Source organism: Lynx rufus, unplaced genomic scaffold, assembly GCF_022079265.1.
Source record: "Lynx rufus isolate CCGP_SWC_20201006 ecotype Redwood Valley unplaced genomic scaffold, mLynRuf1.p SCAF_18, whole genome shotgun sequence".
NCBI classification, from domain to species: domain Eukaryota; kingdom Metazoa; phylum Chordata; class Mammalia; order Carnivora; family Felidae; genus Lynx; species Lynx rufus.
Genome location: NW_025814832.1, coordinates 10,074,954 through 10,098,228, shown reverse-complemented (window position 1 = coordinate 10,098,228; position 23,275 = coordinate 10,074,954). Strand labels below are relative to the sequence as shown.

Here is a 23,275-nt window from a genome sequence, read left to right as displayed (position 1 = left end):
CAGCACTACTCACCCCCCATCACCTTTCTAGATACAAGTTTTAAAGTTTTTCTTTTATAAAATCTTCTTTCTTAAGCCCTATGGTTGGAAAAAGCTTGCTGGTCAAACACTGCTAAATCTGAGGACTAGAAGAAGGAAAAGACTTACAGCAAGCAAAGAAATGAGTTTTCTTGTCACAATACAAGCTCCTGATTTAGGGAGGCTGTGAATTCTACCACAGCCTGTTGTTCAATTCAGAGCATGCTGTTTATATTTCTAAAAAGCTACAATAAGTACTTTTATTCAGGGGTGACACTGATTGGTGTATATATTCAGAAACAGGCAGGTTCCACTGCAGCAGATGACAAAAACCACATACTGTAAGACGGGAGAGGAGGAGGAGAACTGCTCTAAACCACCACTTCCCACTGGTTTCAGTCACTAGTAACTTTCCCATCTATGCTCTTGGCACGGCAGGAAAACAGTTCTCTGGGTAAGTCCTATAATCAGTAACCATGCCTATTTCTCTTTCCTTTTGCTCTAAACAAATAAAGTTAAAAAAAAAAAGGGGGGGGGCTTATCTAGCACCCCTCCTTCACCCCTTTGGGGCAAATGTCCAAACTTCAACATCGTATCTAGCTCTTTATCAAACCTTTGGCCACGAGATACAAATATCCTCTTTTCAAGTTTTTCCAGTTCTTTTACATTTATCATCAACTCAACTCCCCCCAGCTTAAATAATACCTTTACTTCCTCTCCATAATTTGGTTATGTCTACTTGACACTGTCTTTCTCTTCTCTTTCTCCCAGAAGAACCCATCAAATTACTTTCTTTGTAACTTGTGCTTTTCAATTACCAATCCCCTAGGAGTTTCTGACCTATATCACATAATCTGATGCCCCAAATGCTGAGACAGCAGGATTCTAAAAAAGCTAGAGTCTAGTAAATGTAAGCAGAGTAACTAACCTCAGGAAAGAGGACCACAGACATTTACATGTACTAGAGTACCACTTGAAAAGATTTATACCAGTTGTGGGCTGCTGGGAAAGAGGTATTTTCTAAATCATCCGGTACTCAGCAATGAGAGAACTCTTACTTCAAATAAGGGCATCAAGAAGATCCTGAGGTAGTGCCGGGCTCTGTAAACTGAGGTGGGCTAGTGTGGGTTATAGAAAAGTCTTATGAGAAATGTGAGTGATTATCATTACTATCATCTTTGAATATAAAGCAGTCATATTTCACAATGTGCCACTCATTCAAACATTTATTAGTGTTTACTATATCCCAAGCATTTGAAATAGAAGGAAGAATACAGAAAATATAATCTTTGTCCTCCAGGGGATAACACTAGTGGTTCTTAACCAGACATATTAGAATCATCTGGAGAGATTTTTCAAAACAGAAGCCAAGGCTTCATCCTATGTAAATAACAATCTAAATCTGAAGCCTGGCGTGGTCTAGTTTGGAAAAAGTTCCTAGGAAGACCAAGCAGAGAAGCAATTAATTTCAAACAGTGTCACCTAAGGAGTCTGAATAAGCTTGCAAGTATCTTATTCTTCTGAGGGAATCCTTCTAATTGGAGCCTTTTAACAATGGAAAAGACATGAAAAGCTCCTCTAGGTCAGTAGTGCTAAACCATTCTACCTCGGGGACCCCCTTGACAACAGATAAAAGTCACGGACCCTCTTCCTGAAAAACATACACGCAACATTTTGACATACAATTTCAGGGATTTCAGGACACCCTGAATACTATCCTGGGACTTCTGCTCTAGAATAATTCTGAGAAGCTGGGACACCCAGATCAGAGGCAGCAGACACAGTGGTGGTTCAGAACGTGGACTTGGGAACCAGACCTGACCACCTGATTTCAAATTCTGACTCTGTCACACTTACTAGCTGTTGTGACTTTGGGCAAGGAGTACTCAGCTCAGTGTCCTGTCCGCAGATGAAGATAATGGTGCTGAATGCATGGATTGTTAAGAGAATAGTTGAGTGAGTACTGATGAAGCACTTAGAATGGTGCCTGGCTTACAGTAAGTAAGCTAACAAGTGTCTGTGAAAGAAAAATTCCCTCTTCTTTCATCCTCTTTTTTGCCTTTTTATTCAGAATTTTCATATAAAGGATAACCATACTAGACTCAAGTGAAAACTTACACATGCTCAAATGTAGTACTACCGCTATGCTAAAAAGAGATCAGAAGAGATTAAAAAAAAAAAAAAAGGCATATTAGCAAACTGTTAGCTTAATGATTCTTCTTGCTACTGTGCCCTTAGTAAAATCTCTCTTTATGGGATCCACAGCACAGGTCACTCTGGAGGAGGCACTTCCCCTCTTACATTAGCTTTTCAGACTCTGTATTTGGTAGCTCCCAGTTTTACTCTCGGCTACTGCATCCATTCAAGAGTATATGGTTCTCTTGGATCTGACCCCTGCCTACCTCCTCTCCAGCCTATTTCCTCAACTTCAACCGTATCAAAATTACTTCTTGTTCTCCAAACACTGAAACTCATAGCTCTGTGCCTTTTTACATATTGTTCTTCCTGCTTAATATATTCCCCTGAAGCTTCAGCTGTCTGAAAAATATCTTTTGTTGTTGTTGTTGTTTTGAGAGAGGGCGCAAATGAGGGAGGGGCAGAGAGGGAGAAAGAGAAGTGGGGCCTGTACTAACCTGATTAAGGGCTCAAACTCAAGAACCGTGAGATCATGACCTGGGCAAAGTCCGATGCTTAACCAACTGAGCCACCCAGGTGTCCCAATACCTATTTAATCTGAAGATTCAGTTCAAGTTTAAGATTTCTCAGGAAAACTCTAATCCCTCTCCACACACCCAGTGCATACACTTCCACCATAACATAACAGTTTACATCTGCCTCCCTCATAATATAATGAGCTCCTTGAGGGCAGGGACTCTATCATTGACATGCCCACGGCTCAATAAATATTTGTTGCATGAAATTAAGGGGAAGATGTTGAGCAAATGGAATGAAACATTCATTTCCCAACTTTTTCTACCTCTATTATCTGTATGCCTAACATAATCCCATTAACATCTATTGTTAGGTATACTGGTACTCAGTGAGGCAGGGACAGGTGGATGATAGATAAAAGCTCTTTTTGTTTGAAATCACTGAGCTAGAAGAACATCTATATGCTAAGAATAACATAGGGAGTAAATCACAACCCAAATACTAGATTCTCCAAGGATGACATGCCAATCACTCTTTAGGCATTGAGGCCAAAAAGAATCAAGGGAAAAACACAGTATGAAGCCAGCTCAGTTCCAATCCGGATGGCAGCTACTCTTAAATAGAACCTTAAAGAGGATAATACTGATTGCTTTAGAGAGCTTTCTTATTTTGAAATTCACCATCCCAACATATACAGAATAGGAAGGCATAATCCTGACAAGCTGAAGAACTACTTTCCGAGAGCTTTAATATCAATACCTAGCTTGCGTATGGGAAATCAGTTACAACATATATATCCCAACTGCCTTAGTATCTTTACTTGGATAACTAATTATCTCAAACTGAACATGTCTAAAACCAATTTCTTGATCTCCCCTCCCCATCCCTAAACAGTAAATAGAAATACCACAAAGCCTTCTAATAGTCTCCCTGTTTCTGCACCTGCCTCCTCCACCCCCTGTAACACCCCAGTCTATTCTCAACACAGCAGCCAGAGAGTTCTTAAAATGTGGGTCAGCTCATAAATACCTCTCTGCTCAAACCTCCAATGACTTCTCATCTCACTAAGAATAAAAACCAAAGTTACGAATGCCTATAATCTGATGCCTATTACCTCTTTGATATTATGTGCTGTGACTCTCTCCTTGCTAGCTCCATGTCAGCCACAGGGGCCTGCTGTTTTCTCTGGCACAGAACAGGCACTCTCCTATCTTACGGCTTTGTGCATTTGCTGTATCTTCTGTCTGGAATTCTCTTCCTTCAAAAATCTGCATGGCTTATTCCCGCCTCCTTTAGGTCTTTGCTTTAATCAAATATTATCTTTCCACGTAGGTCTTCCATGATCAATGTATTTATAAAATTACACCACCAAGGTGTAATTACACCACCCCAGGACTGCCTATCCCAATCTCTGCTTTATTTTTCTCCAATGCCTTCATCTGACATACTGTTTTACTTATTTGTTGGTTTACTCACTGCCTGTCCCCGTGCCACACATACCCCGCCCTGCAGCAGAATGGAAATGCTATGAGAGGAGGGGTTTTGTCTTATTTACGAAACTGTTCTCAGTTTCTAGAACAGTGACTGGTACAGAGTGAGTACTCAATAAGAATACCAACTGTAAAGGGGCGCCTGGGTGGCGCAGTCGGTTAAGCGTCCGACTTCAGCCAGGTCACGATCTCGCGGTCCGTGAGTTCGAGCCCCGCGTCAGGCTCTGGGCTGATGGCTCAGAGCCTGGAGCCTGTTTCCGATTCTGTATCTCCCTCTCTCTCTGCCCCTCCCCCGTTCATGCTCTGTCTCTCTCTGTCCCAAAAATAAATAAACGTTGAAAAAAAAAAAAAAAAGAATACCAACTGTAAAATGTACTACTCAAAGTACCTGAAAACCATTTAGGTTTAGACAAGATATAAACTTGGTCTAAAGTTTCCAAAAGGACAGTACTTCTCAAGTTTTTTATAGTGCATTTCCCTTAACAGAAGAGGAAAGTATGGACATATATACCAGGGTGGAAGTAGAAGGAAGGGTCAGGATTGGGGGTAGATGATGAAGTAGCCCATCATAAGAACAAAATTTCTCTGAAGTTCCACACTATTCCATAATGCATCTGTATGTTTTAATATGAAAATGTGTTTTCTCCCTTTACTTTTGAGTAAAACTGATGCTCCAGAAAATGTCCCATGTGTATTCTTCACTTCAAGTACCTCCTAGCAGTGTGTTTAAAAATTGTGGATCATGACCAAATGATGCTTCTTAAGATAGTGGGTTGAAACTTGTATAAAATAATAAAACAGGGGTGCCTGGATGGCTCAGTCAGTTAAATGTTAGACTCTTGATTTAAGCTCAGGTCATGATTCACAGTTGTGAGATCGAGCCCCGTGTCAGTCTCTGCACTGAGCATGGAGCCTGCCTGAGATCGATTCTCTCTCTCTCTCCCTCTCTGCCCCTCCTCCGCTCACACGCTGGCTTTCTCTCTCAAAGTAAAAATTTATCTAAAATAAATTAAAAAATAAAACAGGATGGAAAATATTATGGTGCATCTTATGAACAGTTTCCCAAAACTGTTTTGGTTTTACGTATGCAGTGTGTGTGTGTGTGTACAGAAACTGTATTTCTTACTGTAAGTGTCAGTCAAAAAAGTATAAAAGCCATGAATACTCACACGCTATGTAAAAAGCAAGCAGTGAGGAAATGGATTCAACGGACAAAGGAACAGAGTGCATACCTCAAGCTGCTCTGAGGACGCCTAAAGCAGATCACAGATGGCACCAAAGAGCAGATTACCTAGTCTTCTGTGCCTCTGCCCTGTCACGTGCAGCGTGTGACCATAACAATATCAACTTGCCTTTCAGGGACATCAATAGGAGGAGCAAAAAGAAATGATTATGAGGCAGTTGGAAAACACAAAAGCAGGCTATAAATGTTTAATAATAATAATGATTTTCAAAAGTTACTTTCAGTGGCTGCCGGGGAAAGTGCAGCCTGTCAGCTTCGGCCTGTAAGTAGCAATTAGTTTCCTTCCATAGTATAGGAAGCCTGCTGCGGTAGCTGAAGCCTCTTTATGGTGCACAGCTGGAGACAAGCAGGCTAAATTAATATTCTAACCTCGTTCCAGTGTACTCAAAAGTACTATAAAAAGGTACGAGATGAACTCAGTCTGAACTCTGGTAAATGCAGCCTCTCACCAGAGATAACCGCAGGAGGCAGGGCCACAAGAAAAACCCAGGCAAGTGGCACACAGCTCACCTCTGAAGAGTATATCATCTACTCTTTCATGACGTCACTTGTGACCTTTCCAAGTCTCTGAAGAATATTTTTTTTTCTTTCATTCCTCCTCTCCATTTAGATTTTGGAAAGAGTATTTGCAGGCTGGTCCAAGCTAGGACCAGGCAGTGACGCCAACCATCTCCAGTTCTCTGAGGAATGATGATTCAGATGTGTTTTAAGTGCCACACCACCTAGTCAACAGATCCTGAGGGAATGGCTCTGAGTGACAGGTTTTTAATGGCACATACTCCAACTGTGTGATGTATGTCATCTGAGACTCAATCTGCTGGCTGCTGGACTTCCCACCTGTACTTCTGCATCTCTGGTCAATGCCCCCCAAATATCTACCATCTGTAGTATAAAATATGGTCTTCCATTTCAAATCCTGTGGACCAATAAGTTGAGAATCCTGAGAAATTGAAGTTTAAAGTTTAAAAGAAATTACAGCTAAAAACAGAGCAGAAGTAATCACGAAACCTGCCACCGAAAGTGTCAATTTACTTTCTTTCTGATGCTAATCATATTTGAACTTGACCAGCATCTTTAGTTTACTTCCAAGACTGAGATTCCAATCTTGTTGGAATCTCTATATATTCTTTCTCACTCCACCAACAAATCAGATGGGATTACACAGCAGCCGAGAAGCCCTCAAACGGTACCAACCTGCTGCCTATCGTAGATAAAGGCCAGACTTGTTCACTCTCAAACAGTTAGGATTTTCTCATTGTTAAGAGTGCGTGGACAGTGCGACTCTGTACAGAGAAAATTCGACAGGTTCCCCTCCTCCTGATATAAGCAGTGGCTCCATGTCTGTAATTTACTCCTGGGCAACAACATGGCACTTCAGCATTTGAAGGTTCCATGACCAAAGAGCTCTTAGAAGGGAAAGGAAAGCTCTGAACAGACCCCTAGATGATCTCTTAAACTGTAAACCCTCTACTATAAGAGCATTATAATCACTGGGTTTTAGAAAGGCAAGGAGATCCTAAGAGCCAAGCTCTCTTAGTAGGCCGTTTTGAGAGGAGGTAAAAAGAAACCAAAAGGACCCTGACTCCTCCTATGGTCCCCATCCTGTCATGAGATCTGCTTAATTTCCATCTCAAAAAAACTCCCAAAGAGTTTATACCACGAATTAGAATGCGGGCCAACTTAATATCTCTAGAACACCAAAGAGAAGGTTAAGATTGTAAAGTGGCATGTGGGGCGCCTGGGTGGCTCTGTCAGTGGAGTGTCTGACTCTTGATTTCAGCTCAAGTCATAATCTCGTGGTCACGAGACTGAGGCCTGGGTCAGGCTCACACTGGGTGTGCAGCCTGCTTGGGATTCTCTCTCCCTCCCTCCCTCTCTCTGCCCCTCAAAATAAATTTTAAAAAAAAGAGGAAAGAAAAAGAAGGAAGGAAGGAAGGAAGGAAGGAAGGAAGGAAGGAAGGAAAGATAGATTGATTGTAAAGTGGTATGGATAGATCATGAGTTCATGACCTGAGCTAAACTCAGGAGTCCGATGCTCAACTGAGCCACCCCTAACCACCCCTAGACTGTTTTGAGTATTTGAATAAATTGTTACCTCGCAAAGAATTGAGCAATGAGATACAATGAATATCCACTGGCAAAAGATAATCATTTTCCGCTCTTAAAATTTGTCTCCTTCTAGCTTTGTGTCTATCACAATTATGAAAAAGACAGGCTTCTTTCTGGTCTTACAGTAAAAAGGGAATTGCTCAGCTCTAATTCTTACCAGGCATCCAAATGATTTTGGTTTTTTCTGAGGCTCTAAGACACTTACAGAGCACCCTTGAGCCTCCAAAGTTACTCTGAAAATATTATCCAAAATAGTCTTAGGCAATTAGGATAACAGTTTAATAAATAGTTGCGTAGTGGCAATTTATTTTAAAGTGGCACACAGACATAGGTTAGCAACAGAAAACGTTCTCCAAATATTTGAATAGAAATACGTTCTATTTTCCTAGTTATCTCCAACCTTGGAATTGGGGTCCATTAATGTGCTGTGATTTTGCCCTTTCAAATATTGATGAACAGAGTAAAGAAGCAATAGCTTCTAATGTTTGCTTTGCCTACTTGGAAGAAAATGAATTTGTACTCGTAGTCCTCTGATTAAAATTGAAAGGTGTCCCAGACGCAGTCAATGAGAAAAGGCAGGGCTAGATCACACAGGGCCCTAGAGACAACTGCTGGGCTTTTGGCTTTTCTGCTTAGAAAAAAATATCAACACAAGTTCTTTCAGACAGGCGATGTATACCTGAGTAGAACAGGGCAATGGTATAGCAAAAATTAAGCCGCTATTGAAACTCTGATAGGACCACACCTATATGGAGAAGGTCACTGGAGAGGGCAGCTGTGCACAAGGAACCTGGATAAGGGAAAATAATGCTAAGATACACTGAAGCTCTGGTAGCTTCCTCATTTTTTTTTTAAAGCTTATTTATTTTTGAGGTGGGGGAAGGGAGGCGCAGAGAGACAGGGGGACAGAAGATCCAAAGAGGGCTCCATGCTGACAGCAGAGACTGATGCGGGGCTTGAACTTGACGAACCATGAGATCATGACCTGAGTTGAATTCAGGACACTCAACCGCCTGAACCACCCAGGTGCTCCCTAGCTTCCGTATTTTAAAGAAGTTTTAGATGTCAGGCAAAATAAATCAGAAACTTACAGCAAATGTGTACGTGATCTCTTCCTGCCAACATAGAACTCACCTGCCATACTATACTGACCAATCTGGTTACTATCCAGAAACCTCTATTACAAACCCCAAATTCTCTCTTCCTCCAGCAGTCTACAACAGAATGACTCTATACAGTTTCAGTTGCCAGAAACAGCTAGCAACATTCTCACAGGCCTTTCAGCCTGCCTGACAGTTCCCCAAATCCTAAAGTCTTACCTTAAACAGATTCTGCCAGATCTATATAGGTTCTAGGCACCCATCTCTCTCCCTCCTTTGTTTGCTAGGTCTAGCTGATGTGACCTTGGTTGTAGCTGTCGCATCTCGGAATACTATTTGCTGTAACAGCATGAACTGCTTGCTATGTAGGGCTTACTGTTAAATTTAAAAAATACATTTAATACATATTGTACTGAATCACAAAATGGTGAAAACAGGACTAGTAAACCACCAGTTAAAGTGATTATAGATATTCCACACCCGAGTCTGATATGTCATAAGACAGAAGACCCAATGGAAATGCACAGACCTCAATGAATGAACATTACTCATTAAAAAAAATTTTTTTTTAATGTTTATCTACCTTATTGAGAGAGAGAGAGAGAGAGAGAGAGAGAGAGAGAGAGAATGAGTGGGGGAGGAGCAGAGAGAGAAAGGGAGACACAGAATTCAAAGCAGGCTCCAGGCTCTGAGCTGTCAGCACAGAGCCCCATGTGGGGCTCTAAACCACGGATTGTGAGATCATGACCTGAGCTGAAGTCGGATGCTCAACTCATTGAGCCACGCAGGAGCCCCGAACATTACTCAGTTTTAAATCTTGGGGTAAAACTGATCTAGAATGAAACTAGGTTCTAGATAATAAACATACAGTCTCAGATTAGTTAGCAGCAAGTCAGAAATCAAAGGAGTTCACAGGTGTGCATATGTTCTGCCCCGGTATATTATCTAATCTTAACATGGACAAAAGGAGGGCATATAGTTTTCAAGATGACTGGACACATGGACAGGCCGCCATGCACAGATGCTGGCTCTGAGCAGTTTTACTGGGGAAACAGGTCACACATAGAAGGACAGAAATTATTGTGAAGGCATGAGCTATGGAATTGAGAAGTTTTGTGCTTTCAGCCTTCCAACTCCTTTAATGGCTTCTGGAAAGGAATGTTACCAAACCAAGGACCACCATTTATTCACACACTTTTCAAAAATGGTTAAATACTATTTCCCTTGGCCTCCAAACTGTAACTGATTCTAAGTACATTCACCAGTGTCTCTATTTCTAACCAATTTTTCTACTTAAAATTAGAAGAATAAAACTGGCATCTACTTGCAGTGCACACAAATAAATGTCCTTCCATAAATTTAGGCTTTCCTCAAGTGGACTGAAAGGGAAATGAATTCAGACTGACAGATTTTCAGGCCCTATGAACCTTGATTCAGACAGAAACTTGTTCTATAAAACCACAAGCTGCAGAACTAGGATCTACAGACAGAATTTAAAGGAAGACATGTTTTAGTCAATATAAATAACTTTCTAACTAAAGATGGAATGGGCCATTCTAGGGTAGTAAATCACTACTAGTATTCATGTAGATGTTGAGATACCATTACTGCTAATATAGGGTAAACTCCATCAGAAATAGAGTTTGAAGTTTTATTTTCAAGGTACATGGACCTCAATACCATGAAGCCAATGCTTAACTCCTACATAAAAATTGTAAATAAAGCAAATTCTTTTATCTCAATGAACATGATGTTATGGCAAAATATAAGAGAGTAAATATGAATGAGGGCAGGATATGGCTCTTGAGTGGGCTTCAATCCAGCTCAGAAAAATCAGAGTAAACTCTCTTTAATTCCAACCCACAACATACTGTATGGCTTTGCATAAATTATCAGCCATAATGAGAACATAGGGACTAGAAAGAGGTGCCTACTTTTTACTCAGAATTCAAAGTCCCCTACTGCATAAAGATCACATTGTTAAATCTACTTTCTAATTATTTATCAAACCAAAGCCACAAAATTGATTCCATTTTTCATCATCAACTCCTAACTTACCATCATGATATAAAGATGGCTGGGATTTTAATAGATGAAAACCCACAAATCATTTTTATTACCACTTTAGAACTACCTTATGAAATTCATTTTTTGCTGAAGATCTGCAGCATGGGCTTCAGCTACTTGAGTAATCTGATCTGAGAGACCCTTCTTTATGAGGAACTAGGTCACAAGCTTGGGTGTTTTCAGAACTGAATTCTGAATTTCAGGAACAACTGTGTCCTGCCACTGATGCCAGATTTATGATGCATTGGACCACCTCTGCTTATCTGGGTACAGAATTCCTGGCTACTGCTTATGGGTGGTTATTCAAGCAGGGCAGTTGCTATTAATAAGTATATCCTAAAAGAGAGTCCCATAAGCCAGTTGTTGAGTGCTGATTATTATAGAAAGACAAAAGATATTGCCTAGTAGAGTCAAGGTACATGGACCAAAGTACATGATTATCTTGATGAAAAGGATAAGGAGTATTCTCAGTAAGGATAACCTAGTAAAAAAGCAATATCTAGTATGTAAGATAGTCTAATTTCTCAGATGAGACATGAAAAATGAATCAAATTTGAAGCAGCAAAGGGGCACCTGGGTGACTCAGTCAGTTAAGCATCCGACTTTGGCTCAGGTCATGATCTCATGGTTTGTGAGTTTGACACCCGTGTTGGGCTCTGTGCTGACAGCTCAGAGCCTGGAGCCTGCTTCGGATTCTGTGTCTTCCTCTGTCTCTGTTCCTCCCCCGCTCGCACTCTGTCTCTCTCAAAAATAAATAAAGATTAGAAAAAAAAATTGAAGCAGCAATCACAGAAAGTAATTTTCTCTTCTCTTTGGTAGTAAAATGTTTTCATCTTTCATAACCAAGACTCCATGACCTACATATTGTTAATGGAACATTTCAGGTTCCGTCCTGTCTACATAGGTTATTTTCAGCATTGGATCTATCTGTCCGGCCTGGGAACCTCTTATAGTTCCCATAAAATCCACCACTTCAAGGACTCAACAGCTATTCAAGCAGCATGTAGTCCCATAAAAGCAATCAGCGTGCAGAGTCCTCAATTGTGGATCCTGGAAGACCAAAGAAGTTTTTTAACACTGAACTTGTTTGGCTTGCACGATAGTCAAGAAAAATCAGCAAATGCCAAGCTGGTTAGCTTCATTTGATGGAAGCTGCTGAAAAGGTCTTCCATTTGGAAGCATTTACCAGTTTTTTTGGTACAATAGCTACAGCTATGGGCTTTCTGAGTGTGAACTGACATATGTAAGCCATGAAATATCAGGGACAGGCACCATCTGCAACTGATTGTCTCACAGGCTGGAACTGCAATGTAGGAGTAGCAAGGGACAGAATTTTCTCAGGGCCATACACTGGCGCAAAAAAAAAAAAAAAAAAAAACAACCCTTTTGGCTGACAAAGATCTTAAAGATATGAATAAATAGGACTGTAAGATTGTGTTCTCTGGAGCTAGGATCTTCAGCACATTCTCCCCTAATCACTCCAAGGGTAAAATGAATAGAAGTTGTTTTAGAAGAGACATTCAAAGAAAAAAAACCAGAGACATTTTCCCTAATTAGTATTCATTCTGCTATCAAACAATGCTTATGTAGGGTTTAAAAGCAATAGGTTGATAACAAAAACCATATATAGGTTTACCTCCAAGGCTCCTAATTGTAACTACTATAGAAAGAAGAATTTTTATAAAGGTGTTATCAGACTTTCAGGTAAAGACAACAGACTGAAAATTACAAACTTTCTTTCTCCTGGAAGAAATTCTGTCATAATTAAAGAAAAAAAATTAAAGGTATAAATTATAAAGACTGGGGAGCAATAAAATCTCGGTAGTGTAAAATACATGCATTAGCAACACCATCACAGAATTCTCAAAGGCTCAGGACTGGCAACACCTCTAGAAATGTATGGAGGGGACTGTGGATAGACGGTGTTAAAAGAAACAGGCTCAAGGTGCTGTTGGGAGTCTGACATCCCCACCACCATTCTAAGCTACCTTAGGCCCTCAACCCTTGCAAAAAACTAAAGATTAATTCTTTAATAGGGGTGATGAATTCAGCGAATTTATGCATAATGAATGCTGAGATTCTTCAGCCATCTTTCCTAATTTAGCTTCCAGAATGCTGGCAGAAAGCCTTTATATTCTAGACAAGAGAGTCAAAGATAATTTCTGGAAGAATTAAGCCAGCCCAAGAAAAAAGATGTGGAAGTACTGACATAGAGGATTCCAGCTGCCCTCAGTGATGAATAAACTGGTGGTCCAGCCCTGGATCTCCTGGTTTAGAAAGCCATACTCTGATCCTCCTATGGCCTCCCTGCAACCAATGGATAGAAGAATTCTCAGGACCAAAGAGATATGCGCAGATAGAACACACAGAATTTCCTGGCAGACAGACCCAACACTGTTTCCAGGGCCTGTTTGAGAGACTTCTATCACTTTTGCTGAGGGTCAGTAAGCATACCCTTAGGCCCAAGGGATGGCCAAAGGGTAGAGATGGGATGAAGGAGGGTATGGTGTGAAACAGGCTTCTCCAGTTGTACTTCTGAGTGGACGAATGGGGAATTTTAGCCAAGAACCAAATGGAAATCCTAGAATTAAAAAGTATGTTATCTGAGAAGAAAATTATACTGCATGAAGTAATAGAAGATTGTAGCCTACAGAAGAAAGAGTCAGTAGACTTGAAAACAGATCAATAGGAATTATTCAATCTGAAGAACAGAGAAAAATGATAAAAAGAACAGCTTCAATGATCTGAGGGACGATATTAAGTGGTCTAACATTTGTATAGCTGGAGTGCCAGAGGGAGGAGACACACAATGGGGCAGGAAAACTTTGAAGAAATGATGGCAAATTTGGGAGAAACAATCAACTTACAGACCCAAGACAATCAATTAACCCCTAACTAGATAAATACAAGGAAAACACTTAGGTACGTAATGGTTAAACTGCTGAAAACCAAAGATAAAAGAAAAAGAGAGGGAACCCACAGATCAGCACTGACCAAGAAAACTTTCTGCAAAGATGGGAAAGTTCTGCTTTTGCAATGCCCAACCTAGTAACCACTAGCCACACGTGCATTTGAAATGTGGCTAATCCATCTGAGGAAATGAAAATTTTATTTTATTTAATTTTATTTCAATTTAAAAAGCCACATGTGGCTAGTGGCTACCTTACTGAACACTGTAGCTAAAGAGAGTTATGAGAGGAGGGCCTGGGTGGCTTGGGATGGACTGGGTGGTTAAGCATCCAACTTCGGCTCAAATCATGATCTCATGGCTTATAAGTTAGGGCCCCGTGTCAGGCTCTGTGCTGACAGCTCAGAGCCAGGAGCCTGCTTCAGATTCTGTGTCTCCCTCACTCTCTGCCCCTACCCTGTTTGCTCTCTCTCTCAAAATAAGTACACATTAAAGAGAGTTATGAGATATCAAGCCATCATAATATGTGCACTTTACTGATTCAAACAAACAGTAATGAGAAAAACAAAAAGGTTAAGGTGCTGAGATAATTAGAAACCTGAACACTGGGTATTTGACGTTAAGGAATTCTTGTTAATTTTTTAATGTGAACAAGTTACTGTGGTTATATTTTTTAAAAAGAGACTCTTCTTTTTAAAGTTATATACTGAAATATTTACAGATGAAATGCTATGTTGATATTTTCTCAAAATAATATGGAGTAGGGCTGGGGATAGGGGTATAGATGAAACAATATTAACTGTGGATTGATAATTACTGAATGACAGGTATGGCATACATATCATTACACTATTCTGTTTACTTTTTTGTAATGTTAACAATTTTCCATAAAAAGTTTTTAGAAAGTAAAGCAAAATGAGAAAGAGATGGAAAATAGGAGGGAAAAACAGGGATTTTCCCTGAAGGGTCAACATCTAAATGGCAAGCAAATAATGGGAGATCTATAAAAGTTAAAAAACAAACAAACAAACAAAAAACCACCCAGAATTTGGGCTTCAAGTTTCCACTTCGAAAAAGTCCAATGAGTACCTGGTACAATGGGTGAAAAGGGACTCATACCTCTTCAGGCACATCACTGTTAACTTTCAGAACATGACGGATAAAGAATAATACAAGTTGTCAATAAGAAACAACAGCGCAGAATTAGAATGGCATCACACTAGGAGGAAAGTGATTTGTAACCTAGAATGCTATACAGTAATTGTCAAAAAGTATAAAAACACGGTAAAACACGTGAAACTTTAAAACCTTTATTCTCCACGTACCATTCTCGGAAGCTACTGGAGGATGTTTTCCATCAAAATGAGGGAGTAAACAAAGAAAAGAAAAATACAGTAAGGAGACCCAACATAGAAGAGAGATGAAGGCAATGAACCGTGGAATAGTGATGAAGGGAGTTCCCAGGATCACAGCCATGTTTCACACATAAAAGAAAACCAGTCCAGAATGGAGCAAGTCAGAAAACTCCAGAGGGGACCCTCAATAAAGTGAAAAGTGATAAACTGTGTTTGAAGGCTCTGACTTCATTGGAAGTTGGGAATGAATTATAGTTAAAAACACAAAAAACTGGGGCACCTGGTTGGCTCAGTCAGTTGAGTATCTGACTCCTGATTTTGGCTCAGGTCATGATCTCAAGGTTTGTGGGATCAAGCCCCACGCTGGGATCTGCTTTGCGCAGAGCCTACTTGGGATTCTCTCTCTCCCCCTCTCTCTCTGCCCCTCCCCTGCTCATGCACAGGCTCTCTCAAAATACATAAACTTAAAAATTAAGCAAACAAGAAGAGACAGGTATTAACAGGTAAGCATGCAACTAACTACTTATAAAAAGTTTTATGGAGAAAAAAATAATTATCCTTTATAGCTCTGCTCTGAAGTACAGCAATAATAATGTAAACACTGGGCTCTGATTAAAGCAAATTCTGAGCTAGCAGAATAGGAGGGAAAATAGAAGGAGAGGAAATTGGCATGAAGATAATGTCAGTGAGTGGGGAAAGATGTACAGGAACACCTAAAACGGAAAAATTCAGAAGTCACAATACAAGCATGTTATTCAGACATAGAGAAGTAAATGCAAAAGGTATCAACTGAAAGAGGCGAGAGGGATGGACTCTGTGGAAAGAGAAATTGGGGGTCATGTTGGGGCGAGAAGGCTGGAGACTGGGTTTTTCTTAATTAACTATAGAACCAGTTGACTCTTTAAACTGTTTTTTATAACCCTGACAAAATTAAAACTTGAAAGAATGGTGCTACCAATGATCCCATAAGAGTTTATAGCCCAGTGGGAAGGGAAGCCAAGCAGCTGTGAGAACTCTGCAGCATCTGTGCAAAGACCAGAATGAATACATGTGACGCTGTAAGTCTATTGTCTTTTTGCAGACACTGACTTGAAGCAGTAGCCTGCCAGGTGTCAAGTTTGAAGAAGTATATTGGGAAAATGTTTCTAAGCAACTAACACAGATGAAATGAAGGTCAAGGATGTCAGAGAAGACTCATTTAGAAATAATTCATTTAGACATTTGCTAGTGTTTTGGTTTCATTTAAATAGAGGGAATCAAGTCTCTTTCTCTTTGTTTTTTAAATTTTTTTTTATATATTTATTTATTTTTGAGAGACAGAGTGAGACAAAGTGAGAGTGGGGGAGGGGCAGAGAGAGAGGGAGACACAGGATTGGAAACAGGCTCCAGGCTCTGAGCTGTCAGCACAGAGCCTGATGCGGGGCTTGAACCCACAGACCGTGAGATCATGACCAGAGCCGAAGTCAGACACCCAACTGACTGAGCCACCCACGCGCCCCAAGTCTCTTTTTCAAAGAATATAATTGTATGATATAAATAAACTCAAAAGATCCCAGCAGAGGCAAGCTAAACTTTACTTTGTGTAATACTTATAAGTTGGATTCATGAAGGTTTTAACAACATCAGTGCAGTAGGAGACATTTTCTTAGGCTCACACCTCTACTAGGTATTTAATTCTTGTCTCTAAGGTATAATCTATTTTACATTTTAGGAGGGAACAGTGTCTTTTCAACCTTTCAATAGTGTTTCAGACAGGCTGTAAGTAAGTAGTCTGATGAGCATTACAATGAAAAGTTTTTGTACTAAGTGCTACATTAAATTCTGGCAGCTGGGTTTATTTGTCCTATATATTGATATCAAATCAGCCAAAATAGTTAAACCCACACTGCATTCAAAATTTCGTTTCCTCCAACCCCAAACGTTTTTTCTTTCTGATTTTATAGTCTAAAGTGTAGAAAAGTACTAATTTTCCTACATGAGTTCTTGAATTTAAACACTTATGCAAATATAATGTTTAAATGTCAATCAATTTTTATCTGGCTTTATCCTAGATCTTCATGATCTAAATTTGTTGGAGTTAATACTGGATTCTTTTTGTTCATACTGGGACAAGGGCAGAATGGAAGCTGAAATCTACAGAAACCCACCCACCTTAAAACTAGCCATAACTTTTTTTTTTTTTTTAATTTTTTTTTTTCAACGTTTATTTATTTTTGGGACAGAGAGAGACAGAGCATGAACGGGGGAGGGGCAGAGAGAGAGGGAGACACAGAATCGGAAACAGGCTCCAGGCTCTGAGCCATCAGCCCAGAGCCCGACGCGGGGCTCGAACTCACGGACCGCGAGATCGTGACCTGGCTGAAGTCGGACGCTTAACCGACTGCGCCACCCAGGCGCCCCATAACTAGCCATAACTTTCAACTCCCACCAGCAGACATTAAATAGAGCTGCTCATAGGGAAAAAACTTTTTCTCTTTTAAGTTTTTACTTATCTTCTCCACTGGGAAATGCCAATTAATGAGAAAACAGCGATAATTATGACATCCGTGAAGGAAGAGAACCATAGAGAAAACTCCAACAATAAGTACTTGACTACAGATGTAAGTTTTTTTTCTTTTCTCCTAGAGAAAGCTGAGATGCTTTGTTATACTCTACTTAGATGGAAACTTTTTAAATGTTTGCTTCTTATAACTTCAGGTTTGCAAAAACAAATACTTATAAGTCCTAATCAACACTTTTGAGGGAGGGATTTGGACTAAGAATCAACTGCTCTTATGAGGGTTCGTTATTCCAGATGTTCATTTCACTGAATGAAAAATGGAAATACAAATAGGAAAGTAAACTAACATTCATTTCTTTATTGTTTCCTTTTTGTTCTAAGAGCAGAAAATTTGCCCTGGTTTCTGTGACCCAAATTCCCTATCCTACTCCTAAAGTAAAGCATTCTTGCCGACTGTCCTCAAATATTATGCTGGAGGCTCTATGGGCCAACAGGAGGTTAGGTCTCAATGGAAAGGGAGCAGATGGAGATTTGGGTTAGTTCCTTACTTCAGGATTCTGTGCTGGAAAAGCCCCTTAACACACTGCTCTCGTCATAGTAACAGCCAGCTCCATCTGCACAGTAAGTCTTGTTTTGTTCTTCTAGTCTGAGCCAAGTTCTATCATGACTCACTCATCTTTGCTCTGAATCATTATACCCTTTGCTGAGAAAGAGGCATCAACTAACTGTGGCACTGAGGTAGTGAACCTGCGAACAGGCTTGGTGCGCTGGTATTTAAATTACAGAAGAACATGGGTTTTAACTCCAAGTAATTCTGCTGCTGGTGTCCCAGTAGTAGGTCTCACACTGGTGTTTCCAGAAACACTGAGCAATGCTATCTCACCTGTCCTGACTGGGAAGTGGAAGGTTGATATTTTTCTTTCATCATTTCCAACATATTTTATATTTTTAGTCTCATCTAGACTATTCATTTCAAGTTCTTGGTGGAAGAGGAATACTTGTCCTCTGCTTTGTTGTGATTTCTGTCTCTCACAGTACACCTTTCCTTCTTTTTATGGTTCAATTTGTGAACTCATTGTCAACAGACAGTTTCTTTTCAGGTGGGAGTCCTGATGGCCCTGAAGTTTAGAGCTCTTGCAAAATGATTGCTTTGTATTTGCTTCTGCCAGGTACCCTGGGTTTCACCAGTCCTGGGCCAATGTTACATTCATTTATTGGTTTGGAGAACACTTCACCAAATAGCTTTTATATTTGGACTACACGCCCGTATATTACGCCATGTATAGCAAAATACTGGGCCATGGATTTGTCATAAGAGGGCACCCAGAACGCTGGTCAGAGAGATACTTTTCCATCACCTGCCTTAGTGGAAACACTTTTCCCAGTCCCCTTTCAATGAGGGAGTTCCCTTTCCAGGGTATCAGCTCTGTGCAGAGATCAGCTAGAGTTCCCCATCTCCAGTGGGCCCAAGACTGTCTCTCTTGTCCTTGTGGGCATTTACAAATCCCCAACACCTAGGGCTTATATCTGTATTAACAACCCTTCAACAGTGCCACACTTTAGCTTACAAGCTTACTACTGTGCCTTCATGTTTCTTGAGCTCCAGAAGGCTTATATTTCAAAGAGAAATTCAAAACAGATGAAAACTGAATGAAACTCTCAGCTAGTACTTAAGCATTCTAAAAAATTCAATATTTTCAAGATTGAGAGGCTCTTGTAGACCTGCTAAAGTTCTGAGCTTCTGTAAGATGCTACTTAGCATAGTTATGTGCTAATGGGGGGGGGGGTGTCTTTAAATCCAGATAACTATATTTGGGTTGTGTGCTCAAAGATAACCTCTATATAAATCTCTACTGAAACTTTTTCTCATATAAATGACAAATTCACTACAAAAGTCTTAAGAAAAGAAGTTTGTAAATAAGATCTTAAGAAGTTTCTAAATGTTTGTTGAGCAAAATAATGAATAACTTCCTATGTCAATGTAGGACTTTTTAAAAAAATCTGTTTTTATGTTTAAACTCCAGGGGCTCCTGAGTGGCTCAGTCAGTTGGGTGGCCGACTTCGGCTCAGGTCATGATCTCGCGGTCCGTGAGTTCGAGCCCCACGTCGGGCTCTGTGCTGACAGCTCGGAGCCTGGAGCCTGTTTCAGATTCTGTGTCTCCCTCTCTCTGACCCTCCCCCATTCATGCTCTGTCTCTCTCTGTCTCAAAAATAAATAAACGTTAAAAAAAAAAAAAATTAAAAAAAAAATAAAACAAAATAAACTCCATGCCCAATGTGGAGCTTGAACTCATGACCCCAAGATCAAGAGTTGCATGTTCTACTGACTGAGTCAGCCAGGCACTGCTCTGACGTGTTTTTCTTTTAAATAAAAAATAAAACTCTTCTCCATAGTTATTTCAAACCTGAATATTCCATGACCAAACCTAATATAAGGAAGAGAGAGGAGTTGTGTTATATATAAATAAAATTGGGAAGATAATCAAGCTCATCCCTGAGTGAAGTAAAACTCTAACCTGGAGGTTATTCAGAGGCTCCATTTTCATGACTGGGCCCAAGGTGTTGAGAGGCAGGGAGACATCAATGCTCTGGTTTGGCATCAGTGGTGTATGGATGGCCAGAGGAGTGCTGGGGATGACACCAAAGCTAGGAAAGAGAATGAAGAAATTCCAGAGGTTAACCAGGAGGCAGGATTTCAGCACATCTTTGGGTTCCAGTGGCTCTTTACTCCATATCAAGAAAACATATTTTTAATTTTTAAGTTTATTTATTTATTTATTTTGAGAGAGAGAGAGAGAGAGAGAGAGAGAGAGACACAGCAGGGGAGGGGCAGAGAGAATCCCAAGCAGGCTCCATGCTGTCAGCACAGAGCTTGATGTGGGGCTCAATCTCATGAATTATGAGGTCATGACCTGAGACAAAACCAACAGTCAGACACTTAACCAACTGAGCCACCCAGATGCCTTGAAAACATAATAAAAAAAAAAAAATTAAATGGAAGGAATAGCAGGAACCAAGGTGCTCAATTCTAATTTCCTATAACACTGATTACAATATAACCCTTGTTTCCCATGAAATGGATTTGAGGAAGGAGAAAACATAAGTACAGAATTACTTTGTTAGTTTCTTATGTTTTCACACAACTAGAGGGACAGATTTAATAAGTCTCTGTTTCTCTTTTTTTTTTTTTTTAAATATCTTTTCTTAGATAATTCTTAGGGGAAAGAACACTTAAGATTATAAAATAAATACAGAGCTTACATAGCTAACATCTTTCAAGAGTCACAGGATGGCAGAAGAAACACTCTCTTTTTCCTAAACTATGCTATAGAATATCAAAATGTAATAATAAAGTGATCCTGAGAATACACATCACTCATTTTGGTGTAACATTTGTAGATCAAAAAGCCATTCTGCTCTCATGATCTTGCTCTCATGGTCAGCAAACTCTGTCAAGAAAGCAGTATCAGGATAGAAACACGCCATCAGCCTAATCTTCTAAATGCTCTTCTTAGAAATGATATAGAAGAAACAAAGGAGGGTAAAATTCCTTACTAATCTACAGCTTCATCTTCTGCAAAATTATAAGCTAGAGAAAACCTACGAATTCCCAATTATATTAAAGTGTGGCCAAAGCACACAAGATGAGCAGAACCAGTGAGAGAGAGAAAGGTGCAGTGCAAACGCACGAGTTCAGAGGCAACTAGTGGTAGGTAGCAGGCCTCACATACTGATGGGAAATACCCATTCTCAGAAGAGAACCCCCCCCCCCATTCTGGTGCCAAGTGCTGTGAGTAGGCCAAAGATCAAACAGGAAACAACACAGAGGTGAGATGAAGAAAGAAGGTGGAAAATCCCCAGTGGGGCCTGGAGGTGATAGAGCTCAAAAAAGCAACACCTTCAGGGGCACTTGGGTGGCTCAGCTGGTTGAGCTTCCTACTTTGGCTCAGGTCATGATCTCCAGGTTCGTGAGTTCGAGTCCCACACTGGGCTTGCTGCTGTCAGAGCAGAGCCTGCTTCAGATCCTCTGTCCCTTTCTCTCTCTCTCCCCCTTCCCTGCTCATGCTCTCTTCCTCAAAAATGAATAAACATTAAAAAAAAAAAAAAAAAAAAAAAAAAAAAGCACTACCTTCTAAAGGGGAAACAGATACCTTAGAAGACAGAGGTAGAGACCAATAAGGAAATCTGTACAGCTCAGGATTGAAATAAAAAGTATTCTTTAATAAAGTCAGGTTCTGAGAGGTAAAGGAGTTGTAGCCACACGGCAGTAAAGAGGGAGAGTCTCTGAGCAGCAAAGCCTAAAAAATGACCCTGGCTTATCTTCCTCATCTACAGGAGTCTCCTGCTAAGCTAGTCTTACAAGTTCCAACTCATTAAAAAAGGAGTATCAAAATGGTGTAAGCACAGCACACATTCAAAGACACTATTACATAAAAGTGGAAAAACAGCAGTACAAACTTCCTTATTGACAAACAAAACATACTTGAAAATGATTTGCCGTAAAAACAATGGAAATTATGAAACATTTATACAGGAAGTTAAGGGGAAAATACACATAATAAAGCAACTGCAGCTACCAAAGGAGGACACAACAGTGAAGGAAGCACCTGGGGAAGAGATGGCCAGACAGCAGGAGAAGGTAAAGGAGAGTCAATAAAACTCAGAAAAGAATAAAAAAAAGTATAACAAAGTTGCAAGATATGACTTCAATATACAAAAATCAATTCTACTTCTATATACTAGTAAGAAACAAATATTAAGATGAAAAGAATGCTATTTACGACATCAAAACCATGAAATACTTAAATCTGACAACAGATGTGCAAGAGGTATACATGAGAAATTATAAACAGTGCAGACAGACATTAAAGACGATCTAAGTAAATACATAAAGCAAGCTGATGGATTAGAACTCAATACTGTTTGAAGTCAATATTCTGCCAAATTGATCTGCATATTTACTGCACTCTCAATCAAAATCCCAGCAGGCAAAGGACCTAGAATAGCCAAAACAGTATTGAAAAAGAACAAAGAGTTTATAGTATCTGATCTCAAGGGTTATTATGGAAAACAAAGTTTACTTTGACTCTTACTTTTACACCATTAAAAATTACCTCAAAATGGATAACAGAAGTTAATGTAGAAGCTAAATCTAGAACATTTCTATGAAAAAAAAAAAAAAAAAACACAGAAAGAAACCACCTTTGTAACCATGGATCCGACAAAGATTTCTTAAAAACACAGAGTATAAGCAATAAAAAACTTTTGCTTTTTGAAAGACAGTTAAGAAAATAAAGCCACAAAAAGTATATGCAAGACATATATCTGATAAAGGACTTGTATCTAGAATATACAAAGAACTTATACTACTTGATAATAAAACAATTAAGAAAGATCTGAGCAGATATTTCACTAAAGAAGAATGGTCAATACGCTGATGAAAAAAACTGCTCAATATCATTAGTCATTAGGGGAATGAAAAAAAAAAAAATTTTTTTTTTTAAAGTAGGCTTCATGCCCAGCACAGAGCCCAACATGGGGCTTGAACTCACGACCCTGAGATCAAGACCTGAACTGAGATCAAGAGTCAGACACTCAATCGATGGGGCCAGGAGAATGAAAATTAAAATGAGAAATAAATTATATGCAAGTTACTATAAATCCATAAGAATGGCTAAAATTGGTAAGGATATAGAATAGCTAAAATTCTCACACTTACCATATGACCCTGCAATACCACTGCTAGGTAATTCCCCAGGAAAACTGAAAACATATATCCACCAAAGTCTTGTATATGAAATAGTCAAAGCAACTTTAATCATAAAATATAAAA

General features: G+C 39.7%; 1 protein-coding gene across 3 annotated transcripts in view; it reads right to left on the bottom strand.

Moving 5' to 3' along the window:
* Positions 1-23,275, bottom strand: part of AP2B1 (adaptor related protein complex 2 subunit beta 1) — a 127,715-nt gene that overhangs the window by 15,631 nt on the left and 88,809 nt on the right. For all 3 annotated transcript variants that reach the window (XM_047080840.1, XM_047080842.1, XM_047080841.1), the window contains one exon: positions 19,959-20,088. In XM_047080840.1, coding sequence (XP_046936796.1) covers positions 19,959-20,088 — 130 coding nt within the window. The remainder of the gene's footprint in view (positions 1-19,958; positions 20,089-23,275) is intronic.